This window comes from Macrosteles quadrilineatus, unplaced genomic scaffold (assembly GCF_028750875.1).
Source record: "Macrosteles quadrilineatus isolate MER2022 unplaced genomic scaffold, UCM_ALF_1.0 Scaffold_1__1_contigs__length_201487025, whole genome shotgun sequence".
NCBI lineage: Eukaryota > Metazoa > Arthropoda > Insecta > Hemiptera > Cicadellidae > Macrosteles > Macrosteles quadrilineatus.
In genome coordinates, this window is record NW_026542594.1 from 179,529,305 (window position 1) to 179,552,407 (window position 23,103).

A 23,103-nucleotide genomic window follows, 5' to 3' on the forward strand; every position below is an offset into this window, starting at 1 on the left:
AACAATACAACTACAACGTTTTATAACATTCTCCATATAAATAACATGGGAATTTTAAATTACATCGCTAAAAGAGAACAGAGAATACACTCGGCCTTCTACAATAAAATCACTGCTGTGTAGTGTAGTCTACTATTGTACTCCAACGAAAATGGTCAATGATAAAAATTAAAGAAAAGTTAAATAAATTTTTCTAGGTTTTCCCTTCTGCTAGTTAAATGGCATTTTATTTGGTTTAATAGATTCTATGAACTTTATACTGAGTAAAAAAAAAGACAGTCAGAGAATGTTTATTTATATTAGCAATAAAACCTGTATGTAGAAAATAATCAACAGTGTTATTTTGTAGTTAAATTTGACTACCACACGGACATGATGCGCATCAGTGCTTCATAAAACAATTCCAAGGCAACCACAACAAAAGGCAAAATGTTGAGGGACTTGAGTTCTTCCTTCTTCTCTTCTCTGCCTTCTGTACTGTCTACACTGTCTCCTGTCCTGTCTGAACCTAGTAGTGTTCTCTGTTCTGTTCTGTGTACTGTCACCACTGTCACTATACTATATACTGTCAGATAGATTCTGTCACTCTCGCTCACTAGTCACTGCTACCATAGCTGCTACATTGCATTGCATTCACTGATGTGGGATACTCCGGTTCGTGGTTGGTTGCGTGTTGTTTTCTGTCGTCGCTTGTCTGAAGTCAAAAGTCAAGTGGCCCTGTCTGTCAGTTAATTTGTTATAGTTATGCTAATGCAAAGAAATCCTTGAAGAGAAATTCTGTAAGTTAGTAATATTGTTTAGTATGTATTAATTAGACTAGGCCGATTCTATTCAAGGGTACTTGTTTACTTAATAAGGAAATAAACTAGGCTTGGGATGTTAATCAACCCCAAGAAGTTAAACAATAAAGGCAATAGGCCTATTAAGTCTAACTCAACTTAGCCTAAGTTATAAGCCATTTCTTGAGATGAATATAATGTTTTACCATAGATAAAACATACTCCCAGGATAGTCTATTTTTTTACCGACAAACTTCTTTAAAATATGAGTTTTTTTAGAGTGTATGCAATGTTGGCTGCACTTTACTTGACGTCCTACACTCATTTGAATGAAAATATCAATCGATATATCGATTAATCGATTGCTTCATTCGATATATCGTTTGGTTAGTTAGGTAAGGTTAACCTAACTAACCAAACGATATATCTCAAATGTAAAAATCGAATGAAAATATCGAATCGAAAAAAAATAACCGAATGAGTGTAGGACGTCAAGTAAAGTGCAGCCGCAATGTTTCCTTAGATATTAATAGAGCTACAGTATTAATTTAAATACCGTACTTTTAATACACCAAAAATTTAAACTTAAATGTTTATAGGCCTAGGCTTAGCTTTAGACATTCAGTATAGAAGAATTTGGCAGTAAGATTGAAGTTTAGTAACTTACTGCAAATTACTAAGTTACTTTGTAGTAAGTTAACGTACGGAATAATGGCCTTTTTTAGTTTAATTCAATTTCCAGCAGAAGCCTTGTTCTCGATACAATTCCCAGTTGGATCTGCCAAGAAATAGGCTAGGCCTAAAGAAATTTATTGTTTTGAGGGATAAAAATGAGAAAACCAATTTTTACTCTATAAAAACGCCTCTCGCAAAACCCATTTTCCCTTTGTCCCTTGCTGGTTCGCGAACTCATTCAAATTAATCCTGCCCTACATCTCAGGCCAAATTACACCCAAATCGGTCAAAAATTAGTAGTTAATATCGGTCCTAGGCTTACCATGAGACCTACGACAATAAGTTTAGCTACTCCCTTATAGGTAAATTTGCTAAAAACGCTAACTTAATACAGTAGTTCATCAAAATTAAATCGTACAGGCTATCAAAGTTATCAGTCGGATGTTAGTATCAAGGCAAGCTTGTTTCTTTAAAACGTTTTTTCTCAGTTTGTGTCCATCGTAGGGAAAATCTATGCATTCTGTTGGAAAGATATTTCCTGTAGATGTGCATAATTCACTGAATAATAACCCACCATTCATCACTCTATAAATTAAAATAGGCTAAAAAATAAGCACAAATCAATTTTAAATTTTTAAAAATTTACATACGGGCTTTGTGAATTGCCATGCTGATGACCAAATAGCAGCAAAACATCAGAAAATAAAAAAAAATTAAAGAAAGTCCAATCAAATTTTTTATTTACAGCCTGGTGATAAAATAGAGATGTCTGTACATTAGGCCTACATATTTTTGGTCGAGTTTTTGACCACTGGACGACCTCTAGTTTAGTTTAATACCCCAGAAAATAAATGTTAATATATTTTTTCAGAAAAATGGCCAACGCTGAGTTAGCAGCGCTGGTGGTAGCCAAGCTGTCTCCTGGTCCTGGAGAACATGTCGCTGTTGTATCCTTTTCAGAAATCCGAAATGTTAATTATCTTTACACAACTTACATACAATGTTCTACTTTACAAGGTCAAATTTAATACTAGATGCATATGCATGAATCAGACCAGACCCCAATTTTGTGTTCAAGAGAGAGGTTACATTCCATTTTGGTACTCTGAAAAGTAGCTTTTTGATGGTTCAAAACAGGACCCAGCTGTTCCTGATTGTTGGGCTTTAAATAAATGATACTGGCTAATGAAACAGCTGATCTTAGTAACAAAGCTACACTAACTCACACCATTCTACACTCTGCTTGCATTCCATTTCTTCAAATACACCCAAAGTTTGCATCACTATCTGACAGAATTGAGAATTAATAAGTGTTGCTTCAGGTGCTAATACTGCTAATAATGAAATATTGGCACCCTATTTGTTTTTTAAGGTGGATTAAAGCTTTGAATAGTTTTATATGAAGTACCAGTAACTGTAATTTTTTTGTGCAATCGTCAACAATTTCTATTTTATGTGCACCATTAGGGTCACACCACAATTTTTCGTGAAGTGATCTTACTATTTTCTTAAATTACAGGTCCTATCCTTTACTCAGATTTGGGTTAAAATGGTGTCCCCATCTCAATTGATTATTGATAATAATAATATAATAATTCTTTAAAAATTATTTTTCCTCTTTCGCAATTACATTGGGTGGAATCATACTTTTATTTAAAATCTGTCTGATGTAAGCTGATCTTTTTAAAAATCCTTTTATTATTGTTGCTTGTTAATATTTTTTTTTTTTTTTCATTCAATTTGATTAATTTAGTGAATTCATAGCTTCCTACTTATATTTTTGAGGGAATTGACATTAACTTTCATAAGTTAATTCATTGATGGATGAAAGAAATTCAGTCCTATAAAAGAAGTGGGCTGCCCACCACTCATGCCCCTAATTGACGCTGGCAATTTTTAACTAAATAAGTACTGTCTTAATTTAAATTATAATTTGAAAGAACGAGCATATGTGAGTTTTTCCTGAGTGGAGCGAAGTGAATCTCTTTGGATTGAGTTAATTTTAAAAGTTTTATTGAAAATTTAATTCTGTAGTGCATGGAACTATCTCTGATATAAGAGAATTAGAGCACATTACATTCATTATTTTTTGCACTATCTAATTACACGGTTTTAATCAATTTGGTCTGTAATGTCATAAAATATAGACGAGTTTCTGTATACCGTATATGTTTGTCGCGGGTGAACGCAAATTCCAACCAACCTACTGGACTAAAATTTTACACTGATTAAACACCCAGCCAATAACCCATTGATTGTCTAATGTTTTGAAATAGGTAGACTTGATGAATCCAATCTGACTCTACGTAAGTTATTCCTTGACGTTGAGACAGGCCCATGAAGCAAGTTTGATGCAGGGTTGGGTAAGAACGTCTCGCATTTTGGCTTTATTAGAGAAGGACACTAACTACGCTCTGATCGTGTTCCTGTCCTCCCAGACTCCACCGATCGCCTACTCTGAACTCACCATTGAACGAGTTCTGCCCATCAACTCTGACTTCAAATGTGATATAGGTAAGTAACGCTCTATCCTATAATATTTATAGATTTTAGATGTTATTCAGGCTTTACCATTGCTAAATAATATAGGCTAGTAATGAGTGATCACAATAACTTTATTAAATTAATAAATACATTAGGCCTATAGAAATAAAGCTATTGAGGCTTCCTCACATACATTGTTTGAACATTTAGTAGTTTGCAGTAACTCGATTTAATGGGGAAAACGCCGGACAGGAGATGTGGTTCCTCTTTTACAGAAAGATAAAAATACTGGCTTTAATAGGTACTAAACAAATTAAATAGGTTATAGTTCCGGCACCTCAATTTTTACAAATCGAGCACTGCTAGTTTGAAATATAATTTTTATTGTACTTCATAGTTTTTGTAGAAGTAGTAGGCTATTTGAAAACTTAAACTTACTTCTTAACAGAGGTATTAGTTTTTTATTTTTATTTTAGATTTAACTATATCCTAACTTGAGATGAGGCTTCAGCAAGTAATTTTGGAACTTCTAATGAGACAATAATTTTAACAATCACTGTACTATTTTAAAGATTTTAAATTATTTTTTTATCGGCATACTATGTGTTTTCAAATTCACAAAAGTTTTAAAAACATATCTTTAGTAAGACCTTAAACTTACACAGTTTGAAACTCACAAAATGGTAAATATAAAAAAGATTATTGACTGTGATCAATTTTGATTAGGGTGTCCAGTCGAGATTGATCGGCACTTAACCATCTTTTATAGGTCTCAGATATTTTTAAAGTGTGTTAAACTATTTTTTAATTTTGATTTTAAGTGAACTGCACAGATTCTAATTAGTAATTTAATTTTCTTAGACACAGAAAGTAGACATCAAGATGGAACAGATGTATACATCACTTCTCGGAAGCTCAAACTGCTCTTTGAAATGGTTCCTGGAAATAAAACCAGCAATTTCGTCAGTGAAGTTCTACGTGCAATTGATTGTAAGTCTAAGAAAACACATTGGTCGTTAAAGCTACTAGCGCTAGGGTTTTGATTGAAATAATTTAAATGGCTTGCTCAGGTTTTTTTTAAGATTGTAGATGAATCAAAGCAAGTAAAGGCTATGATGAAAACCTCAGTATAATTTCAGTCAATAGAGTAGTCTAAGGGTAGACAAAGTGGCAAATGAATTAAAAAAAAAAAATTTAAATGATAGGATTAAGTAAAACAATTAAACAAAGAGTAATAGGCTATTTGACAGTTTTTATTGTTTATTGAATGGAAACTGGACGGGTGATTTTTTTAATGGGTTACAAGATGGTGATGACTGTGTAAAATTTAGCAGTACCTAGGTCTACTATTTTAATAGATATTCCATTTATAAATCCTGTGATATCAAGGATCTACTAGAAGCTTCTTTTGGAGGATTAGTGAATTAGTACATACAGTAGAGTCCCGATAGTCCGAAATGGTTGGGACCGAACCCATTTTGGATTAACGAATATTTCGGATTAAACGTTTTTTTTTAATAAAAAAAAAAAAATTTCGTTTTAGGACGCAGGCATGAGCCCGGGATTGTTTTTCACATTACTAAAATAACAAAAATTGTGAAATGTTTACTAAAATAATCTACAAAAAAATCTATCTCGCCCGGCCGCTACAGAATACTTTGACGAGGTACAGCTAACTGTGTTAAAAGTTTAATAAATATTTTTATTTAATTTTCAAAAAATTTTCAAAATTTTCAAAAAATTTTAAATTTTTTATGAAAAATATATTTTTGGTTTTGGATTAAGCGGACTTTTGGATTACCGAAGTTCGGATTATCGGGACTCCACTGTAGTTGAATTCCTGAGTGTATCTTATCTATAATACTGATTCTTTGTATATTTTATTTTTCATTTTGTTGTGCTGTTTTACTGACATTTGATTATTATTTTTATAGTGTTAGGCAAGAAAAGGAATGGATCTCAAGATTTCTCGTGGCTCAACAAGTACAACCCTGTTTCAACTGGGGCTGATGATAATGCTGAAGACACTAAGGATCCGGTAAGTGTATAAAGCGCAGAAGAAACATTGTATTTGTCCATTTGATAATTTCCTCTCTAGTGACGAAGCTGTTTCTTCCCTAATGGACTAATGTACTTCTTGTTTTATGTTCTCGGAGGCCAAAAACACTATTCATTCAAATACATAAAGCATTAAATAAAGCTTTAGAGATAGTAATAATGATCGGATTTTATGAAAGTTGGTACAAACGTGTAAACCTAAGTCTAGGCTATGTAAATAATTTCGCAAAATGATCAGATTTGATCAAAGTTGGTACAAAAAAGTAAAAGCTAAGTCTAGGCTATGTAAATGATTTCGCAAATCAGCATGAATGAACTGTGGGGACAAGGTCTTGAGATAAAAATTGTTTTCCCTAATTTGCATCCTTAAAACTTATAATGTTTTGCAATATCTTTAAAAAAAAAGAGTAATCCAATGGACCTAATTAAGTATATTGAAGTGTTTTTTGTACGCTTAATGGTTTACAAAATTTCTATTTCTCTTCTGGAGGATAAATAAGCTGTTGATTGAACACATGTACTCTGTTTTATTGAATAAAGAATGATTCGATTGATTGTTTGATTAATTTGATACCTTAGCTAAACCGTACAGGCAGATAATGAGGTTAAAAGTCCACATTCTTTGAAAGCCACTGGATAAGCAGGATAAGCTTTACATTTTCCATGTTTTTATTCAAGGGTTTCCTTCTGGTAATATCTTACTTATATTTTCAATATATCTCCACAGTTACTGTTGGACAGTCCTGAGATGGCCGTGCCGAGACAGAGTATCGCCAAAGGTCACACACCGATTGCAGCCAGAGAGAGTGTCATCAGATACCAGATGGCGATGAAGGAAGACGACTACACGTACACACAGACACTCAGGTATTCTGTAGTCAATGTTTTCATTTACCTAAAGCCAGCAGAGTTGGATAAGGAGGGAAAATTGTCAAGGTTTATGATGAAAACCCTTCAGGAGCGAAAATGTGCAGTACCTATTCCAGTCGGGCCTATGTTTATTTTCTTCTGTGCAGCAGTTTATGATTGATGTAAAATATTTATTAATTTACTGAAAAATGTAATCAATTTTGCTGGATTAATAAAAGTATATTCAGAAATTATAGATGTCGTCCAGTGGTAAAAAAACTTAACCAAAAATATGTAATGAACCTCTATTTTCACCCCACGCTGTAAATAAAACATGTATTTGGAATTTCTTCCATTTGTTTTAATTTTCTATTTGTATTTTGTTGTTATTTCGTCACCAGCATTGCAACCCATAAGGCCCATGTTACTTTTTAAAATTTTAAAATCTTTTTTTGTGCTTATTTTTTAAGCCTATCTTAATTTATAAAGGGATTCTCCACGTCTACATTAAAATATCTTTTTAACAGTATATTTGGATTTTCCCTGCAATGCACACAAGTTGAGAAAAAAGGTTTACATGCTTGCCTATTAATAAATAGGATACCGTTGTTACTGCGCTTTAGGCGTAAACAGTTTTGAAAATCAATTAGAAAGACATTGAACTGATTCGTAATAGGCTGCTTCATATTATTGGACACAATGGTGAATCAATTTTCACAGCATATTTTATATCACATGTGTGAAAACCAATGTTTATTTCAGATTCGGGACTTGATTCTTAAAGATTTTGATTCAGATTTAATTTTTGAAATTCCTAGATTTGACCATCGTTACTGAACCATCAGCATCACATTGTATACATACACTTTTTTCAAAGTATAGATATATATGTCCCACTTTCGTCAGGCTAGGTCCAGAGGGTCTCAACATATCTCATGAATAAAATCCATTAGTGATCGGTGGGATTCTAACCCAGGACCTCAGGGATCGAAGTTCCACGCTCTTCCACTAGACTGTTCTATTGATTTAAGACATTAAAGTTAAATTAAGTTACAATCCACATTAAGAATTTTTACTTTTATACCACCATAAGGGTTACATTCAAGAGGTTTTGCAGGGTGTTTGTAGGGACGTGGAATGTTAACGGACAGCCTCCCATGAGTGTGTCACTACAGCCGTGGCTCGCCTGTGACTCAGAGCCTCCGGACATTTACGCTGTCGGCTTCCAGGAGCTGGACCTGAGCAAAGAGGCGTTCCTGTTCCATGACTCCCCCAGGGAAGAGGAGTGGAGGTATGTTATGTAGATAACCCCCAGCTGCAGTAAATATGCAGACTAAACAAATTTTCATTTGACCAGTTTGACTATCACTAATATATTTCCTTAAAATTGCCTGATTAATTTCCTATGGGCATCAAGTGTTCAATGAGATGTAGGTTTGCTGCTACAGGAAAGGCAATAAAGAGTGTTTTTATTGAAATATAATTAGCTTATATGAAATAAATAAATTTGCTAAATTTATTCATGTTGAAGCCTTCCGGAATTGGTAATCAATTATAACAGGTTACATACCTTGACGTCCACAATTCCTTAGTCGGTATCCGTTGACTATAGTTTCGACTACTATGTAGTCATTATCAAAAACAGAACAATAAAATAATTACATTCGTTGAATGTCGTCAAATCTTAAATACATCGAACACACAAACAAACATAACACGAACACGGTAGACATTTAACATAATTGAAATGGAGTGGGGTAAATAGTCAGTCATCGTCGTCGACCAGTTCAGTGACGTGTGCCGGCCGGCCAATTATGTTAAATGTCTACCGTGTTCGTGTTATGTTTGTTTGTGTGTTCGATGTATTTAAGATTTGACGACATTCAACGAATGTAATTATTTTAACGTTCCGTTTTTGATAATGACTACGTAGTAGTTAAAACTATAGTCAACGGATACCGACTAAGGAATTGTGGACGTCAAGGTACGTAACCTGTTATAATTGCTAAATTTAATAAAAATATTATATATCCATAAACTAGCAGAAGAAAATCTTAAATCCATGCATAGCTTGGTATGCAGATAACTTTAAAGGTCTTTGTTGATCAAATACAATGTTGCAAATTTGAGTTTAAAAGAACAACTGAGTGAAAAATGGCAGCTGTTCTAAACTGCAAACATTCTAAACTGCAAATTTCAGAAAAATTTGAACGGCTGTTATTTTTTATTCAATTGTTTGGATGAACTTTTGATCTACAAACTTTTGGATTTATATTAAATTTTTTTACCTTTAAAGGGATGTATGTGCATATCATCCTTTGCTTATATTTAAACATTTCTTTTGATTCCTAGCGGGCTATCCCAGGGGGTAGCATAACACTGTATAATGTGTAAAAATGATTTTTTTGCCCAGTAACTTTATGCTATGTTTTGTAGCTCTATATGTAGTTTTTTATTATGTAACCAGTCTGGGATTTTTTGGCACCCTGTATATTGGCCGTGTCGGTATTTACCTTATGTTAAGTTTTAGTTCAATCAATTCCGTAGTTTTGCGTTTAAGTTAAACAAACATACACTTTATAATTTAAAATGTTTAAAGAATCATTCAGATGTACATGTTGGTTTAGTGTGATTTCTTTTGTAGATTATAGTGCACAACAGAAATGCCAACATTATGTATTGCAGGCAGGTGGTGATAGCAGGGCTACATCCCAAGGCAGAGTACCAACAAGTAGCTCTCGTGAGGTTGGTAGGCATGATGCTGCTGGTGTTTGTACAGAAACACCACTACAACTACATACGCAATGCAGCTTTTGAAACTGTCGGCACTGGGATAATGGGCAAAATGGTAAGTTTAGAAATTTATTTTATGGTATTCTTTACTTTTACCTTAAGGTGTTCAGGAATCTTAGTTTAATTAGGTAAATGGACTGTTGATAGAACTAGATGCTCCATCCCCATGTAAAGTTGTCACTAGTTTTCTAATCAAAATGAACATAGTTGAGGTGAGCCACCGACAGATTGCGCCAATGTTAATTACTGATTTCCGTCACATAATATGCAAACTTTCTAACCAAGACAAACTGCTAGGATGACTTTTTGTAAACTTTAGCATCTGTTGTGTCACGTGTATTATCTCAGTAACCAAAATATGCAAGGAAATAACATTTTTAGGCACTGAACCTGTAAATAGCTCTCTCAACACTAGCGTCTCATTTTCCTGATCCGAAACTGATGAGAACCTTTTCTGCGAAGGAGTGGGGGATTGTGGGAGAGCCCCTCATGTCGATTTAAGAAACATTTTAAATTAAATTTTTAATTTTGTAGTTATAAAATTAACATTTTTCCATAAAATTAATTTTACAATTTAAGATTAAACTGGAATAACCTAACCTAACCAACCAAACTTGCTGATAATATAAAAGTATTCATATTTAAAGGGAATTAAAGAATTTAGCTAGCTGTTTCAACGTTTCAACAAAAAGAGTTGGTTCTATGTTATGCAAAAGCAATAAAAATTTACAAGATTTTCCAACAGCAAAAGACCCCAAAAGAGGCAAAATGTAAGGTGTTTGGTGCAGCACTATTATTTTTTTCATTATTTATGAAAACAGCTAATTTGAACCAAGCAGCAACAAAAAAACTGTTATACACAATGAGAACTGTCAAAGTAGGATTGTTTACAGTTATGTTTATGTTTTTAATTTCATGAATAATTTGTGATATTTTGCAAATTTTTAATAATCTATCTTTCTCTATTGTAGTTGAAGTGGTAAAACAGTATGGCTATGGTACATGTGTAATCCTATAGCATACCGTAAATTTGAGGAAGCAAATTTTCCGTGTCTTCTCACATTGCAAACGCAAAGATTGAGTATAACTGCAACAAACATTTTATACTTATTTGCCACGTACGGGTACTCTGCTAGTAAAATTATAAATCTTAAAGAGATATATAATTTACTTCCAAACTTTCTACATTTTCCTCTACTACACAAATTTTAAGATTTACAAATATTTTTAAGGGAAAATAAAATACCCGTTACAATTCTGTCTTAAACTTAAAATCTATTATTTTCCATCCCCACCTTATGAATGTAAATGTACTTGGTACTGGACAGTTTGGCGTTTTGTTCAGGGCAACAAGGGTGGAGTCAGTGTTAGGTTTGAGCTTCACAACACGTCCCTGTGTTTTGTCAACTCCCATCTTGCGGCTCATGTTGAGGAGTTTGAGAGACGGAATCAGGACTTTCACGATATCTGCTCCCGCACCAGCTTCTCCACGTTCCTGCCACCGAAAGGCATCAAGGATCACGAGTGAGTAAAATCTGCTTGCTTGTAAATTTTATTCATCATTTGCAGTGATTGAAGCTCTTTAATTTTCTTCCTACTGTAAGGTATCAAGTATTCAAGAGTGAAAATTCACTAGCTCAACAACTTGAAAAGCAATTAGATAAATTTGTCTTTTATATCTATGCTAGAGTTATATGTACATTTTTCATTGTGGGAAACAGTCATAGTAAACTAATCTAGATGTTGAATACCTTTTTGCCAACGTAACCCTAGGTAGACTTAATGGCTACCGGTTTCGACACACTTAGACGTGGTTTTCGCTCCTAGGCTTGACAATGACACCATAAGTGTGTCGAAACCAGTAGCCATTAAGTCTACCAAGGGTTACGTTGGCAACATGGTGTTTAACCTCTAGAATAGTAATTGTTAAGTAATCCGGAAGGCAAAACCTCAGAAATGTCATAGTAAGTTATTTGTGACTCCTAATAACCACTGTAATGTTTGCTGAAAAAAATGTAATGCTTGAGTTGTGCTCTTTAAAGGTATAAGAATTTGTGCACATAAGAAACAGTTAAAAATAACACAAAAATAACTGTTGGTGGGACTAATTCGACGTCCAGCCTGTCACCTAAAGACTTTGCCATTATTATACATCTAAATTTAGTGCTCAATTTTTGCTTCATCAATCTATAAGTTTTATAATTTGAGATCCTAATCAAATTAATCTGATTGAGGGTAAGAAATAATTTAATAATGAGGGATTAATCGTTGACAAACTTTAAAGATAAATTAATTTTAATATTCATAGTTTTTTTCTATTATTTTTTCTAGGTTGCTAGGCTCTATCCAAGGCCACACTAAAAACAGGCCGTAGTGCTCGTCTAGCATGACGTCACGATAGAAGACGGCAATGACGTAATGTTTGCCGTTTGTAATCAGCTGCTTGCTTTAATCTTTCCTTGGAAAATAAATAAATACCTACGTCATTACCGTCTTCTATCGTGATGTCATGCTTGACAAGCATTACGGCTTGTTTTTTTTAGTGTGGACTTGCTCTAGCCGGGGATTGTTTTTCACATTATTTCAAGCTAGACCTACGGTTTGTGGCATTATAACCTAGATAAAATCCATTATTGATTTTGCGGATTTTAACGTGGGACATCAGGGACCAAAGTACCGCGTTCTACCACTAAACCATTTTGCTCCTACAATCATAGTTAACATGAATGCCTACTACTACAACACTGTTGGTTGTGGAAGGTGTCAAAGGTAATAAAATTAAAAACTCACTAAACAATTTCTGTGTTAGCCAGGTGTATTGGCTGGGCGACTTGAACTACAGGATAACAGAGTTGGAGCCTAACATAGTGAAGAAGTATATAGAGCAGCAGAACTACCGACCAGTGTTGGAGTACGACCAGTTACGGCGACAACATCGGGAGAAGGCGGTGTTTGTTGGATACACGGAGGGAGACATTGCCTTCAGACCTACGTACAAGTATGACCCCGGCAGTGACGACTGGGACTCTAGGTGAGATGCTGACAACATTTGTTTGTTACTTTCTCCCCCTATACATAGTATATATTTTTTTGTCCTTGGACGCTAGGCACGAGCCCGGGATTGTTTTTCACATTACTTCAGGCTAGACCTAGGGGTTGCGGCATTATCACTTAAAATCCATTGGTGACTTGGCGGGATTTTAACCCTGGTCCTCAGGGACCGAATTCCCACACTCTAACCACTACACCAGCTCGCTCCCCTATACATAGTATATGGAGAAAGTATTAGTCTCCATAAACATTTTCAAGTTTGAGTTTTGGGTGGATGTATTGGTTTTTGGAAAAAGTGGTTTTCAATGTCTGTGTGTATGTGTACACATAGCACACCGTGGTCAGATTTTGGTGAAATTTGGTAAGTGGGTTGGAATTTTTGTGCAGGCCTTTTTAATTTTTTTGAAATTTAGATTTTTAATGGCGTTTTTCTTATTAAAACCCATAAAATATGGGAAAATTGGATTTTTTAAATTAAGATTCATAGCAGTTATTGTATGTTTAGACAACCTTATTCTAAACATAACTTCTGTACCGGTAGTCATATTTAGTAGATATTTAGTTTTTTTCCAAGTTTTTAACAGTTAATTCACAAAATATACCTAAATTAATAATTAAAACTTAAATAACTGTTTGAAACCAATTACTTCTTTTCCTTCGAGATAATTAAACGTCAATCATGTTTTTCTGGTAAATTTCCAATAATTCCTAATCAAAAATGAACATGGTCAAATTAAAAAAAAGTTCACTGTTTCACATTTAGTGAGAAGAATCGAGCGCCAGCATGGTGTGATCGAGTGCTATGGAAGGGGGAAGGAATCAGACAGATTGAGTACCGCAGTCATCCAGTGTTAAGGATAAGTGACCATAAACCTGTCAGTGCAGTCTTCTCATCAGATGTAAGTTAGAGGGGACAATGAGCTAAGTTCATTATATTTAGTTTATCAAACACCTAATTGGGAAATATTTTTGAAGAAGCCTCAAGCTATTTCAAATAATTTTTTTTCTATAATGATTGAGCTATGATTGCATGCGCAGTGCATACCTATTAAAAAAACCCCTCATTAATAAGCTCTGGTTGTAATTTTTAAATTTATTTAGCAGGTTTAATTTCAACACAAAAGTAATTTATTTGCTTCTAGAGTACACTATTTTTTTCCATTCAACATATGTAGTTAAAAATTCTCCTTTTGTTTACTTGTGTAGGTGAGGGTGATTGATGCTGTCAAGTTTCGCAAGATCCACGAGGACGTCATGAAGAAGTTGGACAAACTGGAGAACGAGTTTCTACCTCAAGTCATGGTCGACAACACGGAGATCATATTTGACACTTTGCGATTCCTCGAGGCACAGACTAGGGAGCTCATCATTGCCAACACAGGCCAGGTTGAACTTAGACCATATCTTACATTGTACACACTCGGGAAATACAGCTGGTTAGTGATTACAGTTAGTTGAGAACAGCTGTTTGTGTCTTCACGTAAACATTTTTACCTACGACCGGTTTTTTAAAGTAGCCGTTGCAGTTCAGTTTAAGAGTTTAAAAGTTTCACATAACAGCATTGTTTACTTAAATGTTAAATTTTAAATACTCACCATAGTGTGTGTCCCTGATTCAAGAATTGAAAATTGTCACTTAAGGTCCAGCCTAATGATACATTATTGGCATCCTATTTTGTTTTTAAGACAAGGATTAAAACTATGAATGGTTTTATCTGAAGAAACTCTAATTTTTTTTCTGCACTGATCAAATATTTCTATTCTAAATTCATCTTTTTTGGGACCAAACCAAATTTGTTTGTGAATCGATCTTATTGTTTTCTTAAATTACAGGTTCCAGTACAGTTTGAGTTTATCAAGAAGCTAGATGACTCAAATTATTGCAAAGAGTGGCTCAATATCGAACCTAACTCCGGATTCATCATGCCAGGTGATCAATACTAGTCTAGTAGAAGTGGATTTGTTTTGATGCAAATTTTGAAACAATTTTTGAATTTTTAAGCATTTACATAGTGAACTAATGAATGATACTGAAATACAAGTCTCAAATGTACAACATCAAACCATCTCATCTTAATGTGATAACACTATAAAGCCACTTCCTTCAATGATTCAATGTGATACATTTGACGATATCGATAATAATCCTGTAGATTTGCCAGTGTTTTTATGTATCTCTCTTCTCTACTTTCGTTGATTTTAAATTCTAAGATGTTTATGGTAAATATTGTAGATTTATAATCAAATAGTCCACACACAGGATTTTTATTCGTGGAAACTACATTTCCTGAAAATTGTTATTTGTAAATGAATGTATGAATATGTTTTTTGGGTACAATTTTAAACTTGATTTAATAACAGGAGAGAAATGTGACATAAGACTGGAAGTTTATGTAGACAAGAAGTCGGCCTGCAAAATGAACTCGGGACAAGATCAGCTGTACGACATTCTGGTACTGCACCTAGAGGGGGGGAAGGATATCTTCATAACTGTCACTGGTAGGTTATAACTATAAACAAAATAAATTAGTCAAGGAATTTTATTAAAAAGATTTGCTTTCGATGGTTAGAATACCTGCAAGTATTCTTTAACATAGTGATTCCATGGCGGTTTGTGGCAGGCACCTTATGCAGGTATTCAAACCATTTATGTATGAAACGGTAAACCACAGGCTAAAAGATTTTTTATGTATTGAAAAGATTTGCTTTTAATCAGTGGAACAACTTCTCATACTTTGTAGGCTTTTAAGTCAACAATAAAATATGGAATGAGTTGTCTTTGAAGAAGAAGAATTCTGTGCCTTGACAAACCTGGATGGAGGCATGAAAAGATTCTTCTAAAACATAGCGAACTTATTACCATCTCAAAGCAGATTATGTTTGAACATTATTCGATGACAAATACTTTGAATTGAAAAGCTAATCATCATAAAGCAAGAAAAGAAGAATATCTCTATGCGTAGATTGACACAATTTTATTCCTTTAAAGAAACAATGCAAAATAAACAAGTAAACAATGAACTAAATTTTTGAAATCAAAATGGACATATTGTGTAGGAGAAGTTTCTTAACTCAACTCAATTGTTTGATATTCCATCCTAAGTATGCGTTTTCCTGTTTAAAGGAACCTATGAAAGAAGCTGTTTCGGATCCTCCATCGAAGCGCTGGTGCACATGAATGTTCCAGTTCGGGAGATTCCTGCTGGAAAAATCATTGAGTTGGTAAGCAAGCCTTTATAGAATGACTGTGGGAAAAACTAATTGTCATCACTCTATTAAGTATAAACGTTTATCTAATCTTTTTCTTTAATGTTACTGAACAGTTTGAAGGCAGTGTTAGGGCCCAAAATTGTTAGTATTTTTTTTGTCCTAGGACACTAGGCACGAGCAAGGGATTGTTTTTCACATAACTTCAGGCTAGATCTAGGGGTTGCGGCATTATCACTTAGATAAAATCCATTGGTGATTTGGCAGGATTTGAACCTGGGACCACAGGGACCGAAGTCCTGCGCTCTAACCACTAGACCAGCTCGCTCCCCCAAAATTGTTAGTATTGGCTAGTGTTGTCTTTGCAGTATTCTAAATTTAAAATTTCCAAAGTTTGTGACTATACTACAAAAACAGTGTAGCACTAAAATGTTGTATGAATATTGCTCACACTTTAAATCATGTAGACCCAATCTTTGCCTAAAAATTTGCTTATGATTCTGCCCTGCCTTCTAAGTTACCGTGTCAAGTTTATAAAAAGTATTTTATTGACTTGTTCGTGCAACATCGGTAAAAAGTTTAACTGTAGAGTAACTTTGCAAGCAATACAACAGCTCGTGACATCTAAGCTGCCACTTGGCCGATCACTACAAGCATCTAGTTCAAAAACATCTTGACCCGTCATGCGGGTTGCGTCAACTGTCCTCGCGACTCACGTGAAGGCGCTCAAGTACATAATACACGAGGAGTCAACCCCAAGTGGTAGAGGAAATGTTTGCAGTCCGGTCTTTTCCTTATTTCCACCCGCCTACACTGCCCGCGCTAGGCCAAGTGCCAGCTTAGGTGTCACGAGCTGTAACTGCTAAGTATAAATTTAACTCAAATAAAATTTCTGTGATTGGAAATCTCAGTAACAGTCCTTTTATCAAAACCAGGTTTTGGACCGTTCCCTTGCAAAAAGTAAAAAAATGCCACTGGCCTAAAAAGACACAAAATAAAATACCCCCGCCACAGCAAACCTGCAGACTAAGCGAATTTCCATTTGATTTACACTGAAATGTCTACTTAAAAATATAACATTTATTCCCGATTTAAATAGAATTAGTTTAACAAGTACTTAGGTTTGCTGCATCAGGGAGGTAAAACTGTTTTTTTTTATGTTAATAGTTAGTAAGAAATAAAAACATTTTTCAAATTTGATCAAAATATGTTCATAAACAAGCAAACTACAACAGTTTACTTATTCTCCATAAGAATAACATGGGAATTTTAAATTTACAATTTTTTGGAATTTTCTCCGTAACCATTAGGCGCATAATAACGCTTCAATATACTAAATTATTTGTTTTTTTAAGCTCTACAAAATGGTTTGGAAAGAAATTGCTAAATTTTATGTTTTTTGGGTCAAAAATGCGAAAAACCTATTTTTACCCCATAAAACCCCCCGTAAACCCCCGTTCCCATGGTCCGATCATGCTGGATCGCGAACTCGTTCGAATAAACGTAGGTTTACACGTTTGTACCGAATTTCATCAAAATCGGATCATTTTTGCTCGAGTTATAGTGCTAACGGACACATATATATATATATATATAAATATATAAATATATAAATATATATATATATATGAATTTGAACGGATGGTGTTTTTGGTCTCTAGGGACCTCGAAACGAAAAAAAAAATCGGTCCCGCGTCCAGGTCTTACCATGAGTACTACGGTAATAGCTTATTCCCTATATGGGAAATTCGCTAAAAAAAATAAAAAAACACCAATTTAACATCACTAACATTAACTTTAGAAAAACTATTTTTCCTGTTATATTTTTTAAATTAAACTAATTACTTATAAATATTGTGGAATTTGGCGATAAATTCAACCAAGATTCAAGTCAATTTGAAACTGACTTCCATTACCCTTTGCAATTGTATTCCAGCTTCTGGTCTTGGTAGCGTTAATTCTTTGTTTTCATTCAGGAGAACAATAAGGGTGAAGGCCTGAGTGGGTCGCCTCCGTACATGGTGCCTAAGGAGATCTGGTATCTGGTAGACCATTTGTATCGGCACGCCTTGAAGACGCAGCACCTGTTTGAAAACCCGGGGCTTCACAGCGAGCTGATACAGATCAGAAATTGGCTTGATGTGAGCCCAAACGATCCGTTACGTATCCTTTTGTAACTGACTGTTGATTGTTTGGATTTACTTATTGGTGTTTTTATCATGGTTTAAATCTTATCCTTCTAAAATCATAAATTGGTAAATGTTAGGGTTAGCTATCATGATTCATTATAGCTTCTTTAATTAGAGTATGGGATGCATTTTTTTTTTTACAGTAAAGAGAAAAGAAGGCCTATTATCAATCCTGGAGGCAACAGTAATAAAGAGGAAATATTTTATTACTGCCTTGTGTATATGATACAAATATTGAGGTGTTCTTAATATAGTATTTAAAGTATTAAAGCATAAAATTTAATACAATTATAATATATAACATAACAACACTAGGCCAAGAATAAAACTTTAGAAAATGTTAAAAAAATTAAAAAAATTAAATATTGATGCCCTTCCATACTTGGGCTTTGTTCACAAGGGCATTGGCGGCTCCCCGACCTATACTCAGACATAGGGTTCAATGTGTTAAAACTTTATACTTTTGTATGAAATGGTGACCATACATAGTAGGTATTTTGAGCCAAGTATGAATGGAGATGAGTGTAGGATAAGTGGCGCGATCTTGTAGTCTTGTTAGTGACTAAGGCCGACATTCCTTAGACACAGCTGTTAATTAATAGCCCATACAGCTAATCGCAACTAAGGGACCTACAGTTTATAGTGGAATCCGAACCACATTTTTTTGCCTTGGTATATACGAATTGGTCTAATTATCAGGATAGCACTGCGGGTAGTCGTATTACTCACTTGTGCGGACGTTAATCCACACCAGGGAGTATCACATCCACAGTGCAAGTCTATAAATATTTACAATTCGTGACCTCCTAGTAGCTGGATTACAGGACGATGCCACCCGTCCCAGTCAATACAAATACCGTACAATACTGTACAAATATCCAATATGTACAGCTTTTTTTACAACTTTATAGGTAGTCAAATCAAATCAAATCAAATCATGTTAATTAGCACATAAACGTACAGAGGTTATAGATAAATGCACAGGTGCTTCGTCATTTTTCTTATAGCCTAATATTATATAATGTCCTTTCTTAAAATGTATTTAGTAATACTAAATAAATAGTTGTTTAACATTTGAGGAACTCTTTGAATAGACTAGCCAAAAAGTTTAATAAAAAAGATAATGTCAAGCTTAAAACTAAATAACAGGATTTATAGAATTTCAGAGTCAGTCAACAGAGCTTTTATTAATTCTGTATGATTGAAATGACACACACAGTAATGACTTAAGGACCTTAACACATTGATCAGCTGGAAGTGTACACTCTGTCGCAGAGGCTCTATTGTTGCTGTTAGAGTCAACGGCAGAACCCATCATTCCGTATAACTTACAAAATGGCTGCTTGGGCGCATCATCCAACTACCTCGCGTGCAAACAGGTAGATTCGGTTTAAAAAAAATGTTGTGTTAATTTAAGCGATTTTATTTTACATTTTTGTAAGGAAACAGCCCATTCCTTGGTCTTAAAAGTATTTGATTTTGACCTGTAAGAAAGCAACAACAATAGTACTACAATTAATTGGTTAATGTGTTATCAAACTAAATTTTGTTTTAAAGGAAAGCTCGGTAACCTCTACGCTACTACGTCTGGTTATAACGGTTTGGGAAATACGACAAGTAGTAGTGATCCCTTATCACTAGCCTCTACATGTGAAATGATTCCTTCACTCTCCAATGTGTCCAATTCCTTGTTCACTTGGTCGATTAAACATGTGATATATTTTGTTCCTCAGTAAAAATAGGTTTTGTGCCGTTTCGAAGCTTTAATAACACTTTGAAGTCCGAAACGCATCCAATTTTCTATTAGAAAATGTTGGAAAAAGACTTGAACCCTCAGCAGTCTAGAGTCTTTTGATTTGAGAAATTCAGGTGCTTTGATTTGTGCCGTTATTCAATTTCTTCACTTGGATTCCCATGGCTCTATCCATTGACGTGCCTAGAGAGCTTAATGTCCTGTTGGAACAACGTGGAGTTCATATTTGACGTATCCACAGTAAGAAACATTTATTTTAACTCTGAGACTTTCTACTATAATATTGTGTATTAAATTTACTCAATTAAAAAAATAAAATACCGGTTGTGACCTCGGTTATAAAATATTGGATTTTTCAGTTCGTGATGCAGTTACCAGACACCAGTAAAAATGTCTTCCTCTACCTTTGCTTTTTTCTGCAAGAACTTCTCTCACATTCAAGTGAAAACCAACTTGATGGAAAAACATTAGGTAAGTGCTGTTCAGTTTTAAAATTAATATACTGCCTCTACGTTATTTACATTATTAGATTTACTCCTGCTTAACAGCAGGTTGAGAAAGCATTAGACAAGGCTGCAGCTTTTAAATATAACATAGAATCTTTCTAATAGAATCCAATTTGTTAAACTTATTCCTGTAAAATCAAAATGTTGTAGCATGGTTTTGTTAAAAAATCAACTGTCTTTAAGAATTAAAACAGTTTTTGCCAAATAGCCGAGTAATATATCCATCTATCTATACTATTATAAAATTGAGGTGGTGTCTGTCTGTCCGGCTGCCACGACTAAAATACTAAACTAATAATGCCCAAATTAAGCACAAATATTGTCCACATACCTAGGAATGTCATAGGACTATTCACTTCCCTGCGTACCTCTCTGGCTACGCCCCTTGAATGTCCAAAGATTTGAGGTTAGGTTTTCAACAGTATTAATTGGTCTTCATGGAAGCATGAGAAAATTAACAAACTTTGTTTACCTTTGCGTTGACATTTCAATGTAAAACAGTCAGAACTGCTAAATGCTTATTTCACAATTTCAGACAGCTGACCCAAACAAATTTAGGTTTATTTATGGCTTTAGTTATGGAAATTATGTTATTGATATATTTTAATGTAAACTGTTAACAGTAGGGCAATTACAATGTAAATCATACTTTTTTTTAAAATTTTGTGGCTCTTTGTTCATAAATTCAATCTACTTAACAAGTCTTTGGATTAGGTGGTATGGTACATCATCGGTATTTACTCAGGGGAGGTATAGAAGAGGCTACGATGACAGCTGTGGGCTTCTTATTAGCTGAGGGAACGCCATTACCGTAACAAAACGGTCGGTAGCCATCGGCCTCGGTGGTCTAATGGTTAGCGTGCCGGGCTGATATACTGTAGGTCCCGGGTTCGAATCCTGCTGGTAGCATTAACTTTTTGTCCAAGATTTTTTTATTATCAGCAAGTTTGGTTGGTTTGGTTCGGTTATTACAGTTTAATTTTATTATTAAGTCATTACAAATTTTTAATTGAGCAAATTCTAGTTTTATTTAATAAACAGAATTATTTTTCCGATTACTAAACTTTTGTTATATTATTTCTTTATCAGCAAGTTTGGTTAGTTCGGTTAGGTTATGATAGTTTAATTTTATAATTAAAAAATAATAAAATTGAATTTGAGACATTTATAATTTTATTTTATGAACAGAACTATTTTTGCGATTAGTAAACCTTCATTGCCAAAGTGCTCTCTACTACAGCGCTGTTCACGAAGGAATTTTGAACTAAATGCCTCATTCGTACCTCCACTAAGTCAGACCCTACATCATCCTGTTGCGAAGTACAGCAGCCACAGCAGCTAGTTATAAATAGTGATGAAATAAAAATTATTGTAGTTTGCACTTTTTTGCCATAGAAACCGATCAATATTTACCTCCTGAAATTTTACCTCGGAATTTTAAAACCCGATATAAGAGGTAAGTATCTAATCTGAATTAGGCCTATTGTAATCCATATTATGTAGGTTATCTTTGTGCAGAATTTTAGGCTACTTTCTCTAGAGGTTTTTGTATGATGGAAAGACAAATACACACCTAATTTTTACATATATTTGAAGGAGCTCGTAACTAACCTCAAAAATGACAGATTTGGTCACACCAACTTATTTATTTGTTATCCATTAAATTTCTTAATCACTTACATCTGTTACAGCGACCTTGTTTGGGGCTATATTCATGCGAGAACCTCCTCGAAGTAGAAATGTCGGCACCTCTCGGTCAAAGTCCAACCAACAAGAGGCCGATCGCAAGAAGGCTAATTTTGTTTACCATTTCCTTGTCAATGACACTAGTGAACTGGTTATGGGATGCTCGTAAATACTTTTAACCTAAAAATGTATGGTACCAGTATTAACGCATTTCGTTACCCACAAAAGCATTTTGAGATTTTCCCAAAAAACATTTTGGAGTTTCAAGAGTTTTGAGATATCCGCTAAAGCGTTTTGGGAAAGGCCTATCCGAAAGCAGTTTTAAAGATATCCGAATAAGCATTTTTTTTCATTCATAACAGCATTAAATAATTAGATTATCCTAAAAAAATCATTCTTTAACAATGATTAATACCTACTAGACATCATCTGAGTTTGTAGTTTATTTATTTCGTTATTTACTTTTGGGTTTGTGTTTTATTTTTAACTGTTACCAGAGGTAAAAAATGGCAGATGTTCCATAACATTTAGACAGCCTGGAATTTATTTATAAAATAAGTTTTATGGCTTGAGTCGAAAATGTAAAGGTTAAGTTGAACTTCTTACATAATCAGAAGATGTTATATACTGTAGTTACTGTTATAACTACAATATTACCGTTAAGAAGGGTGATCAGAAAATTGTTTTCTGAAGTTGTGTTCCTATAGTTGATGGTGCAAAATGCTAAAAGGTGATTTTCTTTTCTTCTTTAGAGATTTTTCAATCAAAGATGTTGTTAAATTTGTAATATTTACATACCAAAAGAAAACATTCTTGTGGAATATTAATATTATTTCTCAAATACTAGAAATTTTCATGGTAATGTCAATTGCTAAATTTTGTTATTGTTGGAATCAATGATTTTGGTGGATGATGAATCTATTTTGCTACCAACAAATTTTATCTATACACTTACTTACAGGTAATATTTCACTGATTATTTGCAACATAACATCTAACACAATAAAAACCATCTAAAAATTTCATTTATGGTTTAAACTCAAATACAATTAAGGTGAAATAAACTTTTGATC

General features: G+C 34.1%; 1 protein-coding gene across 1 annotated transcript; it reads left to right on the forward strand.

Annotated features, from left to right (window-relative positions):
- Nucleotides 1–637: 637 nt before the first annotated feature.
- Nucleotides 638–22,245, forward strand: LOC129002935 (inositol polyphosphate 5-phosphatase OCRL-like). Its single transcript, XM_054431071.1, has 19 exons — nt 638–779; nt 2,326–2,401; nt 3,788–3,968; nt 4,800–4,928; nt 5,873–5,976; nt 6,724–6,863; nt 7,963–8,136; nt 9,531–9,693; nt 10,984–11,162; nt 12,448–12,669; nt 13,453–13,588; nt 13,896–14,075; nt 14,523–14,619; nt 15,051–15,188; nt 15,814–15,911; nt 17,873–18,059; nt 19,337–19,464; nt 20,198–20,309; nt 22,036–22,245. Exons 2-19 carry the CDS (start codon nt 2,330–2,332, stop codon nt 22,197–22,199), a joined length of 2,604 nt encoding a protein of 867 aa, XP_054287046.1. The 5' UTR covers nt 638–779; nt 2,326–2,329; the 3' UTR covers nt 22,200–22,245.
- The last annotated feature ends 858 nt before the right edge of the window (nt 22,246–23,103 follow it).

Bases quoted from the DNA above. Each gene is read 5' to 3' on its own strand.
- LOC129002935 (XM_054431071.1), top strand. From the start codon at position 2,330: ATGGCCAACGCTGAGTTAGCAGCGCTGGTGGTAGCCAAGCTGTCTCCT. The intron at 6,864-7,962 runs GTATTCTGTAGT...GAGGTTTTGCAG, and splicing joins ACGTACACACAGACACTCAG to GGTGTTTGTAGGGACGTGGA. The intron at 9,694-10,983 runs GTAAGTTTAGAA...CGTTTTGTTCAG, and splicing joins CTGGGATAATGGGCAAAATG to GGCAACAAGGGTGGAGTCAG.